General features: G+C 38.8%; 1 protein-coding gene across 1 annotated transcript in view; it reads right to left on the minus strand.

Moving 5' to 3' along the window:
* The window catches only part of LOC122551236 (collagen alpha-2(V) chain-like), a 256530-nt gene that overhangs the window by 129591 nt on the left and 107592 nt on the right, over positions 1–19347 (minus strand). Inside the window, exons 2-8 of the mRNA XM_043692826.1 lie at positions 14212–14421; positions 11386–11402; positions 10132–10164; positions 9865–9897; positions 7250–7303; positions 1235–1336; positions 920–997 (exon numbers count right to left, since the gene is read on the minus strand). Coding sequence (XP_043548761.1) covers positions 920–997; positions 1235–1336; positions 7250–7303; positions 9865–9897; positions 10132–10164; positions 11386–11402; positions 14212–14421 — 527 coding nt within the window. The remainder of the gene's footprint in view (positions 1–919; positions 998–1234; positions 1337–7249; positions 7304–9864; positions 9898–10131; positions 10165–11385; positions 11403–14211; positions 14422–19347) is intronic.

Genomic DNA, 19347 nt, shown 5'->3' on the forward strand with positions numbered 1-19347 from the left:
AGACAGCTCCAACTGTAGATTAATTTAATTTTCATGCAATTGCCCACTAAGAAATTGATGAATAGGTACTTCATACCTTTTAATATTCTGTTAAAACCAGATATACATTCTAAAATGGCAACCCTAACATAAAATCAGATTGTATATGGATTGACTTTGTAATCTGCTCTATATGCTGCCAGTTATCCTTGGGCATGCACACCAACTCCTTTGCTGAGGTTATGTGTGCTTCACAATTCCCAATTACCATCAGAAGCGTGTCCATTATTTTGAGTATTAGGACATAGCATTGTCCTGAAACCTATACATTACTAAGCACAGGATGTCCCCTTATAATATGTATAGAAAATGTATTAGCTTTTGAATTATCTTATACTGATCACCATGATTTATGAATATATAAAAGGAAGTTAATGTGACAGACTATTTTTTCAAGATATATTGAACTTCTCAATTCTCCAGTCTAACTATATTTACCAGGGCTTGAGTGACTGTCTACTGACAGGAGTATGTGATTTGACTTAATCATGTGTTAATGTAGGAACTAATCTGCACGGACTGGGTTACCTTTAGACTAAAGCAACTAAAACTTTTATGATTTAATAAAAAAGTCTCACAATTTGTCATTGATTTCTAATGTAATTTGAAACTATTACACACATTTTCAATTATATCCCACAATGGACACTTTTACACTTCTGCACACATATGCATAATTGCAGAGGCAACGTAAAATGCTCAAGTGCTTATTTAAGGTTTTTTCTACATATTACAAATTTCTGATTACTGTTATTTACTATCACAGAACAGAGTGTGATCGGTATAAATATTCTTTATAATGTACTCTTAAAATGACATAAATAAAGCAATCCAATCATATATTGAACACACAGTAAGAGATTGTTAAACACTCTCTTACCATCGTTCCAGGCACCATTCCTAGCTGACCACGAAAACCTGATTTCTCATCACCACCCGCCATCTGAGATGCAAGTTGCTGGAAGAGAGGAAGTAGATCAGTTGGATTAAATGTGCTGCATGTATTTATGTGCAGACATTACAGCCAGGAGACTAAATATGATAAATAATACACATTATTTTTCTCAATTGTGTTTTTTATTATACTACAAATAGACATGTAAAGATTAAGAGTGAATGTTAAAAGGTTTGTTAAAAGTGAATAGAAAACATTTGAGGATGACTTAAACATCACTTAACACTTTGAAATACTTACACCTGGAAATCCAGGATGAGTGGGATGTCCCGGTGGACCAGGAGGACCAGGATCTCCAGGAATTCCAGGCACGCCATCAGGTCCAGGTGGACCTGGCACACCCTATAAATGAAATAATTTCCAAATATGAATGAAGTTTTTTTGGAATTGTGACAATGCTTTTGTCAAATTCCCATCTTTGGTTTCCGTCATCTCATGTGAATTAGCTCTATCTCTGGATGATAGAACAGCAATTGTGAGATGCCACCCATTGTGATTCAAAATCAAGTGTTGGATCAAACTTTGAACAACTCATTTTGTGCAGAAATTTCCCTCCAGTGTTTTCATTAGTTTTATAATTCATAATCACTATACAAACAACAGTCAGTACATGTTGGTGATTAGAATAACTATTGCTGTAGCTTTCAATTGGAGGCTCTTATACATCCCTCATAGTATACCAATGTATCAGTATCTAAAAGTGTCCTTATAGGTTAGTAATTTTTATGTTAGTCTCATATGCTTTTCTGAAAGTCTGACTACTTCAAATAGTTCTTTGAGTTATTACATTGTCTAAACAGGAGTGGCCAGAAATGAGTTGTAAATATTTGTCAACTGATGGGACCCAGGTGGGACCCGGGGAGATGGTGAGGAAAGAGATCAATCTGAGACTGGTACAGTTGAGAACAGAAGCAAGTCAAACAGTCAGGGCAGGCAGGGACAAGGGAGGACTAATAAATTAAACTGCATTTATTTCAATGCAAGGGGCCTAACAGGGAAGGCAGATGAACTCAGAGCATGGAACTGGGATATCATAGCAATTACAGAAACATGGCTCAGGGATGGGCAGGACTGGCAGCTTAATGTTCCAGGATACAAATGCTACAGGAAGGATAGAAAGAGAGGCAAGAGAGGAGGGGGAGTGGCATTTTTGATAAGGGATAGCATTATAGCTGTGCTAAGGGGGGATATTCCCGGAAATACATCCAGGGAAGCTATTTGGGTGGAATTGAGAAATAAGAAAGGGATGATCAACTTATTGGGATTGTATGATAGACCCCCTAATAGTCAGAGGGAAATTGAGAAACAAACTTGTAAGGAGATCTCAGCTATCTGTAAGAATAATAGGGTGGTTATGGTAGGGGATTTTAACTTTCCAAACATAGTCTGGGACTGCCATAGTGTTAAAAGTTTAGATGGAGAAGAGTTTGTTAATTGCGTACAAGATAATTTTCTGATTCAGTATGCGGATGTACCTACTAGAGAAGGTGCAAAACTTGACCTACTCTTGGAAAATAAGGCAGGGCAAGTGACTGAGGTATCAGTGGGGGAGCACTTTGGAGCCAGTGACCATAATTCTATTAGTTTTAAAAGAGGGATGGAAAAGGGTAGACCAGATCTAAAAGTTGAAGTTCTAAATTGGAGAAAGGCTAATTTTGACGGTATGAGGCAAGAACTCTGGAAAGCTGATTGGAAGCAGATGTTCGCAGGTAAAGGGACGGCTGGTAAATGGGAAGCCTTCAGAAATGAGATAACAAGAATCCAGAGAAAGTATATTCCTGTCAGGGTGAAAGGACAGGCTTGTAGGTATAGGGAATGCTAGATGACTAAAGAAATTGAGGGTTTGGTTAAGAAAAAGAAGGAAACATATGTCAGGTATAGACAGGATAGATCGAGTGAATCCTTAGACGAGTATAAAGAAAGTAGGAATATACTTAAGAGGGAAGTCAGGAGGGCAAAAGGGGACATGAGATAGCTTTGGTAAATAGAATTAAGGAGAATCCAAAGGGTTTTACAAATACATTAAAGACAAAAGTAACTAGGGAGAGAATAGGGCCACTCAAAGATCAGCAAGGCGGCCTTTGTGTGGAGCCGCAGTAAATGGGGAGATACTAAACAAGTATTTTGCATCAGTATTTACTGTGGAAAAGGATATGGAAGATATAGACTGTAGGGTATTAGATGGTGACATCTTGCAAAACGTCCAGATTACAGAGAAGGAAGTGCTGGATGTCTTGAAATGGTTAAAGGTGGATAAATCCCCAGGACCTGATCAGATGTATCCGAGAACTCTGTGGGAAGCTAGAGAAGTGATTGCTGGGCCTCTTGCTGAGATATTTGTATCATCGATGGTCACAGGTGAGGTGCCGGATGACTGGAAGTTGGCAAACGTTGTGCCACTGTTTAAGAAGAGCTGTAAAGACAAGCCAGGGAACTATAGACCTTTGGATACAGAACTGGCTCAAAGGTAGAAGACAGAGGGTGGTGGTGGAGGGTTGTTTTTCAGATTGGAGGCCTTTGACCAGTGGAGTGCCACAAGGATCGGTGTTGGGTCCTCTACTTTTTGTCACCTACATAAATGATTTGGATGCAAGCATAAGAAGTACAGTTAGTAAGTCAGCAGATGACACCAAAATTGGAGGTGTAGTGGACAGTGAAGAGGGTTACCTCAGTTTACAACAGGATCTTGACCAGATGGGCCAATGGGTTGAGAAGTGGCAGATGGAGTTTAATTCAGATAAATGCGAGGTGCTGCATTTTGGGAAAGAAAATCTTAGCAGGACTTATACACTTAATGGTAAGGTCCTAGGGTGTGTTGCTGAACAAAGAGACCTTGGAGTGCAGGTTCATATCTCCTTGAAAGCGGAGTAGGTAGATAGGGTAGTGAAGAAGGCATTTGGCATGCTTTCCTTTATTGGTCAAGAGTATTGAGTACAGAAGTTGGGAGGTCATGTTGCGGCTGTATGGGATATTGGTTAGGCCACTGTTGGAATATTGCATGCAGTTCTGGTCTCCTTCCTATTGGAAAGATGTTGTGAAACATGAAAGGGTTCAGAAAAAAATTACAAGGATGTTGCCAGGGTTGGAGGATTTGAACTATAGGAAGAGGCTGAACAGGCTGGGGCTGGAACGTTGGAGGCTGAGGGGTGATCTTATAAAGGTTTATAAAATTATGAGGGGCATGGATAGGGTAAATAGGCAAAATCTTTTCCCTGGGGTCGGGGAGTCCAGAACTAGAGGGCATAGGTTTAGGGTGGGAGGGGAAAGACATAAAAGAGACCTACGGGACAACTTTTTCATACAGAGGGTAGTACGTGTATGGAATGAGCTGCCAGAGGAAGTGGTGGAGGCTGGTACAATTGCAACATTTAAGAGGCATTTGGATGCGTATATGAATAGGAAGGGTTTGGAGGGATATGGGCCGGGTGCTGGCAGGTGGGACTAGATTGGGTTGGGATATCTGGTTGGCATGGACGGGTTGGACCGAAGGGTCTATTTCCATGCTGTACATCTCTATGACTATGACACTATGATGAAGTAGACAAGGTTACTGTTATGCTGCTGTAGTTTAGTGATGAAATATACTCACAATTACAGCTTAAAATCAATTTTCATGTCAGTCAACTATCCTTGAAAAGCATCAACATCCAGAGGGCATCATAAATGACCATGGCCTGACTCATAACTGTGAGGCAGAAAGGCAGTGGCTAGGTTAGACTGGAATGAAGGACTATTGGTAAGGCCTCACCTAGATTTTTTGTGTTGGTTTACTGGCTGCCACCAAACAGACTGGGAGACCTGGTAGCTCTCAGACAGGAAGACAACTATAGGCCTGTAAGGCTATGGTAGGATGCATTGGATGATGTGGGGGAAGTGGGTGGCTAGGATTTTGGGCAAGGATCTCAGGTCACAAGAAATAGTTGAAAAGGATGTTGCAGTCTCAGAGTGCGACTTGGAAGTTACTGCTCTGGTGCATGCCAAGACAGACTTTGATTGCTCCTCAGTGACACTCTAGCCCAGATACTACAACTATACACAATCACAACATTATTTTGGCCTTTATTCTCAATACAAAAAATAGCTGCCATTACTCAGAGTCAAATGATGAACTATGGGATTCCAGGAAAATGGGTGGCAATGTATTTATGGCCAATTTACATCATGTCCAATTATTTATTTCTTGTGGAAAAACCTTGTCAACAAGTACATACATGAGCAGATACTGCAGTGAAATGTCAATGCTTTTCTTTGGGATTTTTCCAGAAATTGACCCTGACCCAAGGAGCTTTCAGTTTATTTGTATGTCGGATTGTGACATACTCAACAATTTGAACGTGTAAAAGATATTAAGTGGGTGGATTACAGAGTAAGGTAGTATTTGCAGCACAGTAACAAGTCCAACAGATCCACATCTATGTCACAGTAACAGAATATTCCTCCCTTTTTCATCAACCTTAATCATCTTATACTGAAAAACATTAGAAAATGAGAACCAGTTAGGAACAGATACAATTCAAAATTGAGACTGCTGTGCCATTTAGTGCATTTAAGGTTGAACATCAACCTCAACTCAGTGTTCTGGTTCACTCTACATAGCCTTCATTCCTTGAGAGATCAAAAATGTATCTATTTCAGCCTTAAAGATATTCAAATATGGAATATCAATAATTCTGTGGAGAGATGAATTCCAAAGAATCATAAATTTATGAGTGAAGAGCTTTCTTGTCACCTCCATCTTAAATAATCTGTCCCTTATTCTAAGAGGGTGCACACATGTCCAGTGTTGGTAAAAATAATGACTGCAGATGCTGGAAACCAGATTCTGGATTAGTGGTGCTGGAAGAGCACAGAAGTTCAGGTTCTCTGCCTCTATTCCTGATGAAGGGCTTTTGCCCAAAACGTCGATTTTACTGCTCCTCGGATGCTGCCTGAATTGCTGTGCTCTTCCAGCACCACTAATCCAGAACATGTCCAGTGTTCCCCAGCCAAGGGATGCATTCATACCAAAGGGCCAAATGCACAAGACAGGTGGGGCAATTTACTTTCAAAATCCCCAAAATACCTGAGAAAGTTCAACCATTCCTGAAGAAGGGCTCATGCCCGAAACGTCGATTCTCTTGCTCCTTGGATGCTGCCTGACCTGCTGCGCTTTTCCAGCAACACATTATCAGCTCTGATCTACAGCATCTGCAGACCTCACTTTCTCCTCAACCATGGGGATGACCAATCAGTGAAACTGTGAACCATGAGTAGACCAGACAGAGGAGACCCTGCTCCTCCCCTCCTGAGAACTGCCTGGCAGGCTCCCATTGCCTCTTTATGCTCTCCTTTGCCTTACAGCCTGTCCCCAGAAGGCTTGAAAAGTCAAGGCACAAATTTTGAAATTGTTCTTCGGATGCCCAGGTCAAATCAATTCACATAAATAGTGAGAAACAACCATTCTGACATAAGTCCTTGAGGATGCTTGCCAGTTTGAGCAGGTACCCTTCACTCCTATTCCATGTTCTCTGCTTTTTTTTTACCCACCTTGATGTACTTGCTTCTACTTGTACCCTAACTCCATGTGTTCCAAATTTAGTTGTCAAAGGTCTTTCAAAGAAATCCAAATCTATTACCTTACCCTTGATTACTCTCTTGTTACCTCTTCAGAACAATTTAATAAGAATGTTCAAGAATGGTCTTCCACTTTACAATTTTGCTGACTTGGGAATCTAGGACTTGGAGGGACAGTCTTAGAATAATGAAATCAACTTTGAGAGATGAGGGATGTTTCTTTTCTCGAACGGTTGCATTTCTTTGAAATTCTCTACTCCCAGAAAGTTGTGAGTGCTCCATCATTGAATATATTGAAAGTTGAGACAGACAGTTTTTTTAATCTCTCACAGTATCAAGGAATTTGGGGAGTAGGTGATAAAATTGAGTTGAAGCCAATGATCAGCCAATATCATATTAGAAGAAGTACCAAGCTTGACAAGCTATATGGTATACTCTTGCTTCTGCTTCACATGTTCTCAGTAATTATCTCCCCACTTTCTATATTCAATTGTTTTATATCTCTTTTTGATCTTTTCCAATGTCATGCTTACGGATAATTGCATTGTGCAATTTCACAATATCATACTAGATATGTAAGTAACCCTTTTTGCACCTCCAAACAATCTATTGATCATTGTATAGCTTCATCAGGCTATTTCTGTGATGGAAATAACATACTCTATATATTCAGTCATTGAAAAGTGTCATATCATTACTCACTGGTGGTCCCTTCTGCCCTTCTGCACCTCTTGATCCTTGTGAGCCTGGTGGTCCCTGTAAAGTAAACAAAATTATTTTTTATGAAAAATAAATTAAATGTTAGGAATAATATGTATGAAAAAACACATAGGTGAAGAAGAATATCCTCTTACAATATATCAAGACATGACATTATACAGGAGAACTTTGAGTGCCATAGGATTGAGGTGATGTTTCCTCATAAACATATTACATTACCAACCTTTCTGAAAGACTTCATATTTTTACTTTCCCAGGAATCTAGTTGAACTATTTACATAATCATTGCTTCTTTTACAATTTCTGACAGCTGTTACCTATCTCCCTCATAGGTTTAAGTTAATGCATTTTTAAAATTTCCATTACATATGTAGCAGGTTTATACATTTTTGGATGTACTGCTGCAAATTAATGGTCCTTTAGAAGCTATTATTCAATGATCTAAAACCAACATTACAATGGTCTACAGGCTCCATGCCAATGAGATCAATCAAATTTCAGCTCATGGTAAAAATTTACAATACACAGTAAACCTCCATCAACTGTTTAATGAGATTCATTTAGCACATTATATTTAATACAGTTTGTTTTATCATTACTACAGTGTGTAAATATCCAATGAATCTCTTTACATTTTAATGGATTGAGGTATTGCAGAAAGTTCCTAATGAATATTCCTGCTGCCCAATGTTCCAATAATTTTTAGTGTCTCTGAAAAGATCGGGCAAATCTCTTGAAATAGGCAAAAACTTTTCTTTTGTTTTAGATAACTGTACTAGGATCTCAATACATTGAAAATAACTCTTTAAAGAGTATTACAATCGTGGTCAGAACCACAAATTACTGGTGATGCTTTCAACTTGTAATCACAAACTGAGTTCGTCAAAAGAGGGCTCTTGCTGCCAAATATGGCTGTGGGAGTAAGTTACGGGGCTATCTGGAGAGAATAACCAATGAAATTAGTACCTAAAATGTTAAAGAAACTTTGAATTGACTGGACTGTGATACCTTGTGACTACAAAGATAATAAGGGCTGAAGACCCCTGCTCAATGGCAAGTTACTTCCTGTAGATTATATTTCAAACTGAAAATACATGTCATGTTTCTCCCATTGTCAAATACACAAGGAAAGGACTAAAAAGTCAGTTTCAAACCTACTGGAGTATGCTAGTGGGACTGAACATTCTTGCCTGCTCCCGCCTGCATTTCAGTATTAGTGTGTGCTCTGAAGGTCATAGTTGAAGAGCTACCTCTTAAGGCACGCTTGTGTTGCATGTAAAAACTGTCTCTCACTCAGAATACGGCAAATCAGTTGAAAAAGGAAAATAGGATGTTTTATTTCTAATCTGTACCAGCCAGTGGTGGATTACTAATTCTTTTCTCATTTCGTAACTAGTAAACTCTTGTTAATTCAAGAAAGATTGGCTAAATTATCATCATTTAAAACATAAGTTTATTTGGGTCCAGAATAAAGATATCATTTTAAAGTTAATCTTGTTGCAATAAATTAAGCATGTGAGGGATTGAAAAAAGCGAGCCAGCTCCTCACCATGGAATTCATCATGTATCCTGGGATATCCTGTCTGCAACCATAACAAATTGGGGAACTTCACTTAGGGTTTGGCCATAATCAGATCATGTATTAAATGTGAGAGAGCATTTCTGCTTTTGCTGCAATCAGCAAGCTGGGCACTTGAAAGGACACTGGATTTCAGAAGTGAAGTTATAGTCAGGGTTCTACTCAAATCAACATATACAGACTCTTCCACTAGCCAATGGGGCACGTTGTAAAGATGCTATGCTGGCTATTTTGTTCTGAGAATTTGTAGGCATGGCTGGTATCAATGGAAATAAAATTCAGGAAAGATGTGAAATGCACTGCCATCTTACTGTCACCCATCGGATGTAAATGTAGTGTAGTGTTAAACTCCAGAAATAACTGGGTGTTTTGTAAGTCTACCTAGCTTTTATTTAAATATTACCCCATTATCTAATGATTAAATGTACAATGGTTACTTGACACCCAAAGAATAGTAGGGGTCTGAAAAGGTAGAAGAGGCAGAAACTCTTAACTCATTTAAAAGATGTTGCTAAGTGCAGGGATATGCATCAAATGCTGAGCAGTGAAAGTAGGCTGGTTGGCTTGGGTTTGTTTTTGGTTGGCACAGACATAATGGGCCAAATGACCTCCTTCTGTGCCATAGCTTTTCAAAGATCCTTACTCTGTCCATGTGTGAATCGAAACATGTGCAGAGTTCTCTGGTAAACAACATGGTTACAGCTGGAGTCAAGCAGGAATGAAGCAATCTAAACAGGAAATCTGCTGGACTACAAAGCATCAACAAAAGATTAAAGTCATTTAAATCTATTAAATGTAAAAGATGATATGCTGTAAAATATATGAGTTACTCCACATCCCAATTCTATTTATTCCATTACTCAGACTTAACATGGCATTGCACTGCGCCTTTCTAAAAGTTTCAGCAGAAATTTTCAACATGTCAATAATTCAGCTGCCTTGCTGAAAATAAATGCTCAGACTTAATTTCACACATGATTTTCTGTAATTACTTCTGGTAGCACAAGTTGTCACTTACTGCTGCGCCTGGTGGTCCTCTTATTCCAACAACCTGGTATAAACATGAAAAATATCAATTAGCAATAGTAAAGTGATAGAAAATGGTATCACCAACTTTAGTTATACACTTAATTCTTACTCTTATTGACATTACTCAATCTTTCAGTATTAATATACAGAAAACAGTTACTCAAATGGACAGCTTTGAAAATATGCTGTAACCAAGGCAAATACAAATGGTCAGTCTAAAACAAGGGATGAAGATAAATAATTTTAAATCACTTACTCTGCGGACTTCTCCTGGTTCACCTTTTTGTCCCTATTGAGAGAGCAGAATTGCTTCAGATTGGAAGCACTTTATGATCTGTTTCGACAAATACATTATTCTTGAATTGTAATCCTACAGTACATAGTTGGAAAACCTGTTCATATTATCCTATTGCGGTACTGATGTTTTTTTTTTAAAATGATTACTTCATGTCACCCTAAAATCCCATACTAACAGGTAAAGCTGTGGGTCTGCTGTCTTACGTAATCATTATTATTTTTTTCTCTCAACTTCTACATTAATAGCTTAAACTAAAATAGCTTAAGAAAACAACAAAAGTCAAACTCTATTGCTGCTGCTGCTGCTGCTGCTGCTGCTGCGTGTAGCTCCCCTGCCAAGGCATTCCCATTGCTGTCTACTTTGCTCTCTGTCTTGTGCCATCCTTTATTGTAGCTTACCTATGACACCTCTGTACAACTATATCCAGGTGCACCCCTCTTGCTGCTGCCCTCCACTTTGTCCTCCAGAACAGATCTCTGTAGCTCCAGAACAGATCTCAACTCAAATCACATGACTTAAACACCTTAGAAAGTTCTTTTTGCTCATGTGTTTTCAACTACCTTGCCCTTTTACTTATGGGCCATGTATGCCTTTTCACTAACACTCATACTTTTTTAAGACAGAGGGAATAAGGTGAAATAAAGATTGAAAATGGTGCATAGCTTTAAGCTGATATTTTCTTACCAAAGAGTGAACGTGGTAATGCTGATTTTTTTTTACACAATCTTACACCCTGCTAAAGTGGAACCTGTAACTGCTGTAAACTACTTCCTTTAATGATCACTAAGAATATCCCAATATCTGAATGAAAACAACATTATCAGGAAGAAAAAAATTCTCAAATCTGTTTTTTTTTCACCTTCTCCTCATTCCTTTTTTAATTTCTACCAAAAAATAACAAGTATTTGATTTGCTTTGTAGAAACTTGGCTATTAATCTATTAACTGAAAATCAGAATATGTTGGGATGAAATTTGCCTCCAATGATAACATAAAATTAGTATCGGCAAATCTCATTTTACAACCCACTTGATACTAATTTCTCGTCAAACTTTCAGGATAAGCAATGTGAATTGCACATTCTAGACTACCTCCCAAGACAAAGTTCTCTCCCAATATTTTAAAGCAGACTTTACACATCACTATCTTAAAACAATTGCAAAATGAATTGTTGCTTTTATATCTACAGAAATGTTTACAAAATGCTCCTTACCTTTTCTCCTCTTGAAACTGGACAAGAAAAAGAAAGGTTTGTGTTAGAATAATGTTCGCGATTATCAATCCACCTTTGCACTTAACAATGCCCAAAACTGCTCAGGGTGGCCATTTAAAATCAGGTTGACCATTCAGTAAACACACTTTTAGAGTCTAAGACTTGCTTTAGAACTCAGTCAACAAACTCAGCAAAGACACCTCACAGGGAATTACAGTATAAAGGAATAATATGGAATTAGCTGGGGTCTGGGGATTCAAGGCAAGTGAAGGGTTGTGGGGGGGGGGGTAATGCAGGATAAGGAGTGAGCTGCGTGTAGGGATGGTGGGACAGTGAAGGTGCTGACGAGTTTGTGGTGGGTATGGGTATGATGTTGCTGATGAATGTTTGAGAGTGTGGAATACAAGATAGAACTACAGAATCCCTAACATGTGGAAGCCTGTCAAGTCCACATAGAACCCTCAAAGAGCATCCTGCCCAGATCCACCCCTTCCCTGTACTCCTGCATTTTCCATAACTAATGCAATTAACCTAAATACCTTTGGACTTTGGCAGGAAACCTGAGCACTCAGAAGTAAACCATGCAGGCACAGGAGAATGTGCAAACTTCACAAAGTCAGTTGCTGGAGGTCAGAATCAAACAGGGCCCTTGGTACTGGGAAGCAGCAGTGCTAACCACTGAGCCATCGTGTCACCCCAGATGGAGGATATTGAAAAGGGTATTATTTTAAATGATTGCAGATGATGGGAGATATACAGGGATCTGAAGAACTATGCCAAATGATAAAATAAAAAAAGAATTTGAGCAAACAAAAATGGTCCAATGCTGAATATATAACTATAAAATATTGGAAAACTATCCTAAACATAACTGCCTATGTAAGCAGCATAAAAAGTATTGCAATTGTTTTACAGCCTGAACAAAAAAACATGTTATCAGTTGTGGGATACATTCCTTCTCTTCAGATTGTCAATCATTAATGATTGCACTTGGGAAGCATTTTAAAGCCATTGTGAATAGAATCAGCTCAAAGATGAAAAACACTAATAGATTATGTCTATTTCAGCATATTTTTATGCTTTACCCCCTCAGCCAGAGATACCAAGCTCAGTGATTGGAATGTCTTTATCAAATGTAATCTAAAAGTGATCAGAACAAAATCATCTCATAAAATTAGCAGATGAGTAATGTCATATGGCCATTTTAAATATCTATCCATTAATATAATCAACAGCATTTTCTATTGTATTCTGGCTTGCGTATAGATTGCGACAAATCTATTGAGAAATTGCAAAACTCATTGAAAACTGTTTTATTTTAATATTTTGTGAACATTGTCTAAAGAATTCAACATGTTAAATCTTTCCTTCTTAATACTTTTCACAAGGACTTACTTTGGCAATTCAACTAAATCACATTTTTTATTCATGACTTAAATAATAACATAGAAAAACATACAATATATACAAGTTTGCTAAAGATGACAAGATTGGTGGCATCAGTAATATTAACTGGATCTTAACATTGACAAACTAGCATTGAGAGATTAAGAGAGTGAATCAAATAGTGACAATTGGTTATTTCCTACCAAGTAAGGATATTGTATCTGGCAAATGAGACATATTGTCTTGACTCATCTTATATACTTCAAAAGTTGGTTCTTCTGCTCCTTGGATGCTGCCTGACTGCCTGTGCTTTTCCAGAGCTGCACTCTCGACTCTGATCTCCAGCATCTGCAGTCCTCACTTTCTCAGGGAGAATCAGCATGACCATTTACAAGTATTATTCGTTTTTTTCAACTCTTCTATATTTTGGGTTATTCTAGACCAATAACTAACAGATCTAAATTTGATTTTTATTAAAAATGGTGAACGACAAAGAACATTGAAGGCTGAGGTTTTTAGAATTAACGGCAATTGATAAAGTAACCGCCTTCTGCCAAGCTATGATCGGAAACATCGAAACACATTGTAAAATCAGGGCCAGGCACATGCAAAACATAAGTTCGGAAACACTGTTTCACACAAGAACTGGGAGAACAGTGGATCATTCATCCACAAAAAGCACTGGATGTCATTGCAATTAAGAATTCTATGTCTGAGGGGGACAGGTTTGCACTAGCCATGCTAAGGGCTAGTGAAAGACCATGATATTTCTGATCAAGAGGATAGAGATGGATGGATCAGCCCTGATCTTCCTGAATGGCAGATCAGATCTCACCGCCCACACCATTCTTATGTTCCAATAAAGTTTTGTAACAAAGGCTTACCTAACTTATCTGCATATTCAACTTGATCGAAGAAGAGGAAAATCCCTACATCCAAGCTTGCAGTTGAGGAATACCATGCAAACTATTCACAGGTTGGATTTTGTCATCACTCAGATTAAAACTGGAGTCCACCCAGCTTCAGTGAGTGGCAATTGTTGAATGTGCAGCTAAACTGAGTCTGATCTTTACTATGTTCCCACCATCCTCTTTCGATATAGGTTAAATGATCTACGTGGTTTGATTGGTTTAATGGGGTAGTAGTAAACTACTTACTGGTGTAGCTAGAAGAGGTTCTTATATTGAACAAGTAGTCTATTCCATGTTAGCATCTAGTCACAGATTATATTGAAATGTTAGACTTTGTTACAGAGACCAGATGGAGGATCTAGATGTTAGGTTTTATTCCACTGAGATCATAAGCTGTTTCCGCACTAGTCCAAATGATATAACTTTAGGAGGTGGTGCTCAATAATAACCCTTTCAGATGCATATACAACAGTCACTGATGAATTATGTTTCATAATTTTGATAGTTTGAAACAATGCAAGTCACTTACTGTCAGGATACAGGTCTGTTTCACTCGATTGACATATAGGACAGCATTCTCCTATTGGAATTATCTTTCTATCACAATCAAATAGTTCGTCACACGTGATTTCATCGCATAGTGTTATTCCTTCATCACACACACAGATTTGACAGGGTTCTGGTTTCCAGACATCTTTGTTTTGGTAGTGGTTGCCATATTGGGTGCAGCTTAAAGGATCTAATGAAAGCAAAGAAAAAGGGAAATTATTTGTAAAATTCACACAAATCATATATGACATAAAACTGCACTGGAGGAAGGAGGTTAATTATTTTTAAATATGCTGTTTCATTTTGTAGGAAGTCCACAGTTGCAATACTCTTTTTATTGCCTAAAACAGGAGGATAATGTAAATGGAAATGTTGTCAGCTTTATTGTTAGAATTAGCCACCATGTGAGAAGGATGAAAGATGTTACTGTCTGGACTTGGCTATCAGTTATTAGAAAGAAACCAGACCTGCAGGTAAATGGTGTTTTAGTTTTGAAAACCGTGTCAGATTCTCAGACTGAGAATACAGTAATCAGATGGAATACTCCTGCAAATGTGAGGTTTTATAACATTTCATTAGATCATCTCTTATGGGTTCTGCTTAACAACAAGCTGGTTATTAGGGAGACTGCAAGCCCGCATTGAAACCTGCTCTGCCCCCAGCAACATATTTATATCTGAAACTTCTGAACTTTACTGTGGACAGATTTTCTGTCTCACAAACATTTTAGGCAAGAAAAGAGAGAAAGAGAGAGATCTCTCAGCCACAGTACATTTCCGCAAGAGTTCTTCAGGTTAGTGTCCTAAGTCCGAACATCTTCAGTTACTTCATCAATGACCTTCCCTCCATCCTAAGGTCAGAGTAGAAATAGTTATTGATGACTGCACAATGTTCAGCACCATTCATGACTTATCACATACCGAAGCAGTCTGTGTCCAGAAGCACCAAGACCTGGACAACACATATTGCTTCGGTATCAGATTGCGCTGATAAGTGGAAATTAATGTTTGCATTACAAAACTTCCAAACAATGACCATCCCCAGCAGAAGCAGCCAACCATTATTTCTTGACATTCCATGGCATTAAAATTGCTAAATGACCCACTACCAAAATTCTAGGGGTTACATTGACCAGACACTGAACTGGATGAGCCTATAAATATTGTGGCTATAAGAACAGGCGTCCTGTGGTGAGTAACTCACATCCCCAGTACTTATCAACCATCCACAAGGCACAGGTGAGGTGAAGCAGCAGTGCTAACCACTGTGCTACCGTGCCGCCCATATTGTGGCTATAAGAACAGGCGTCCTGTGGTGAGTAACTCACATCCCCAGTACTTATCAACCATCCACAAGGCACAGGTGAGGTGTGTGATGGAATACGCTCCACTTGCCTGGATGGGTGCAGCTCCAAAAAACACACAAGAAGCTTGATACCATCCAGGACAAAGCAGTCTGCTTGACTGACACCCAATCCACCTTCAAAATCTATTCCATGACACAGCGGTGGCATCAGTGTCTACTATCAACAAGATTCAAGACTGTAATGTATCAGGTCTCCTATAGGCATTCTAACACGTGACCTCTAACACTTAAAGGACAAGGGCAGCCAATGCATGGAAAGACCACAACCAGCAAGTTCCCCTCCAAACCACGCATTATTCCGACTTGGAAATATATAATTATTCCCGGTGTTGATAAGGTATCACTATATTTATGGATTGGAATAGCTACCTATAAAAGACTCTACCTTTTATAATATAAGAACACTGCATTGTACTATCCTCTTTCTATGATGGGATTGGTTGGCTCAATGACTGGATGGTTAGTCTGTAATGCAGAGTAATGCCAGCTCTGTGGGTTCAATTCCTGCAACAGCTGGCTTGGTTTTTTTGAAACCCTGGAGGGAATGGGTCTGGGTTGGCAGTATAAATGAGTATTTTTGTGGAGTCCCAGTGTAAGAGCTTATTGAAGGATGCCTTAGTTTGTGTGTGATGAAGTCATTATTGAAGTGCATCGTTTTGTCTGGTCTCCGATTGAGGATTTACTATGTGTGGTTAATCTTCAATCTAGACATGGCCATATGTCCCATTCATTTGTCTTCATTGGAAAATAATATCCATAGTTGAATATAAATGAAGCTTAATCTGAAATTGTCCGATTTCCATCTACATGCAACTACATGTTTCTTCACAAATAAGATTGCAAAGTTCAGAGGAAAGCTTTTCATGCACAGAGGAGATCATAGAATCCCTACAGTGTGAAATCAGGCCATTAGGCCCAATAAATCCACACCGACCATCCAAAGAGTATTCCACCCAGAGCTATTCCCCTACTTTTACCCCTGACTAATGTACCTAACCTATACATCCCTGAAAACAATGGGCAATTTAGCACAGCCAATTCACCTAACCTGCACATCTTTGGATTGTGGGAGGAAACCAAAGCACCCAGAGGAAACCCACACAGACATAGGGAAAATGTGCAAACTCCACACAGACAGTCGCCTGAGGCTGGAATTGAACCCAGATCCCTGGTGCTGTGAGGCAGCAGTGCTAACCACTGAGCCACCACTGTTCTAACTGTACCTCATTTAAACTACCAATACAAATCCACAATTTTTTTTTCTCATTCTTTCAGGACCGTTGAATGATAACATGCAGTGAAGGATGTAAGAAACTAAATCCAGTAATTGTTCACTGATGCTTTAGCCTTGAGGTCCTTTAATCGCACAGCCACAAAAAAAATCTCAAATTAATCCTAGGAGTGATTGAAATGTTTGAAGTAATAGCATTTGAAAATACATAAGGATACAATTAATCATTAGCATGATATTCATCTCAATGGAATTTCCTCTTCAAAGAGTTCCATATGTCCAGTATGGTTTGATAGAGTTTGAACGTTTATCTGTACTTTCCAGTGGTATTGAACTAAACTGCTTATAAGGGTCTTGCAGTCTATGTCTAGTCTATAGGTAAAAGGTGAAGTTGCCTTAGTCCCAGTGGACCATAGGGCTCATCTCTCATTTTTTTTTATTCATTCACAGAAGAGGGCATCACTGGCTAGGCTGGCATTTACTGCTTCTCTCAGAGGGCCGTTAAGAATCACCCATATTGCTCTGTGTTTGGGGCCACATGTAGTCCAGATAAATAAGGATGGAAGTTTCCTTCCCTAAAGGCCATTAGTGAACCTGATGGGTTTTCCTACAATTGATAATGGATTCATGGTCATTATTAGACTCTTAATTACAGATTTGTATTGAATTCAAAACCCAGAATCTGGTGGTGCAGGATTTGGACATTACCTGGGTCAACAGTCCAGCATTAATATCATGAAACCATTGCCTGACCTAGAGAGAGTGAGGGTGAGAAAGACCCTCAGACAAGAGATGTGGTTGAGGAAGAGAGTCCTTTGTGCTGATGTTGGAAATGAACCCTCACTGTTGGGCATCATTGTGCATCACAAACCAGCTATCCAGTCAACTGAGCTAACAGACAGTCAATGTGACACATAATGGAGTTGGGGAAAGAGAAGACACAGATGAAGATGGAATTCAGGGATATGAAAGGCCATTTATCTTTCTGGGTTCATAATTGTGGGTCCTTGGTTTGGGGTTAGCATTATTTTATATTTCAGTGTCTGTGTTCAAAGGTAATGAAATTTCCTCAACCAGATTTTATGTAATTTTAAAAGAAGCATTGAATCACAAATGCTACAATTGAAAAATAGATTGGATATGAAATGTTAATTTTACATTCCAAAAAATATCATGCTATTAATTTGCTGGTTTGAGGGTTGTTTAGTTTGAAAGCATTGATTTTGTTGAGCTGCAGTTATGACAAGAAAACACTGATAAACATGGAAACATGGACTGATTGGACTGAAAAGTCTGTTTCTGTGCTGTATGACACTATGACTCTGTGTTTCCCATCTTGCCACCATGTGACAACATGCTCGCACACCCCACTGCATGATAACGTGTTCCTACATCTGTTATGAAGTTGTGGACGTGTACTGTACCTTTAAGGGAGCTGAAACTTCTGGCTGGCACAGAATGTGGTAAAACATTTAAAAATGTAACATTTGGTTGTGAAACAAATAGTTGGAGCTGCATTGCCATGGTACACAACAAATTCAAATTCAGCTAATCAGCTTAAATTATGCCCCAGATACCAAAATCCAATAGAATTTTACTGTTTTGGACGGCATCAAACCAATGAGCCGGTCCAATGTTTTGGGTTATATAAAATTGGGTATTTGAACAGTTGTGGAGAACAGCAAAGAGCAGCCAAGCACCAACAGACTGCCAACAGAGTAGCTCCCTGAAAGGTACCTGTCCATAAGAAAGTTGTGCAGCAGAAGACCGAAGACAACCAAGAGGAATCTACAGAGGAAGTTCAATATCCGAAGATGACAACTGGTTTTGAAAATTGATTTCCCATAAATTTAAGAGGGAGTTTATTGGACCTGTAATGTAGAATGGGAAGTAAAAAGAGGTTTAAGAGAAAGGAGTTGTAAATAGTTGTTGTTTAATGCTCTCTTTTAGACTTAAAGAAAACAATTGTTAATTTTTTCTTTAAGTAGAGATATTTGGGATAGTTCGTTGCGTCTCAAAATTTAACAGATTACGGCGCAAGATGAGCTTTTCTGTGTGTCTGGTTTAAATTAGCACAAGGGTTTATCCCATGTCGTAACATACCTCAGTGAGTGATAACATGTTGTTGGGGGAGGTGATGGTCTAGTGGTATTATTGCTAGACTGTTAATCCAGAGAACTAGGTCATGTTCTGGGGACCTGTGTTCAAACCCTGCTATGGCAGATGCTGCACTCAATATAAGTCTAGTGATGACCATGAATCCAATGTCAACCCCATCTGATTCATTCATGTAGAGAGGAAACTGCCATCCTTACCTAGTCTGGTTACATGTGGCTCCAGACCTATAGCAATATGGTTAACTCTTAACTGCTCTCAGGGTAATAAATGCTGGCCTAGCTTGCAATCCCCACATCCCATAAATGAATTAAAAACAAAAGTCCCTTGTTCCACTGTAAATGATAATGCTCCCACATTCTATTGCATGTCAGCTTCACCCTGTTGTTAGAGCCACAAAATAGA

Source organism: Chiloscyllium plagiosum, chromosome 7 (genome assembly GCF_004010195.1).
Source record: "Chiloscyllium plagiosum isolate BGI_BamShark_2017 chromosome 7, ASM401019v2, whole genome shotgun sequence".
NCBI lineage: Eukaryota > Metazoa > Chordata > Chondrichthyes > Orectolobiformes > Hemiscylliidae > Chiloscyllium > Chiloscyllium plagiosum.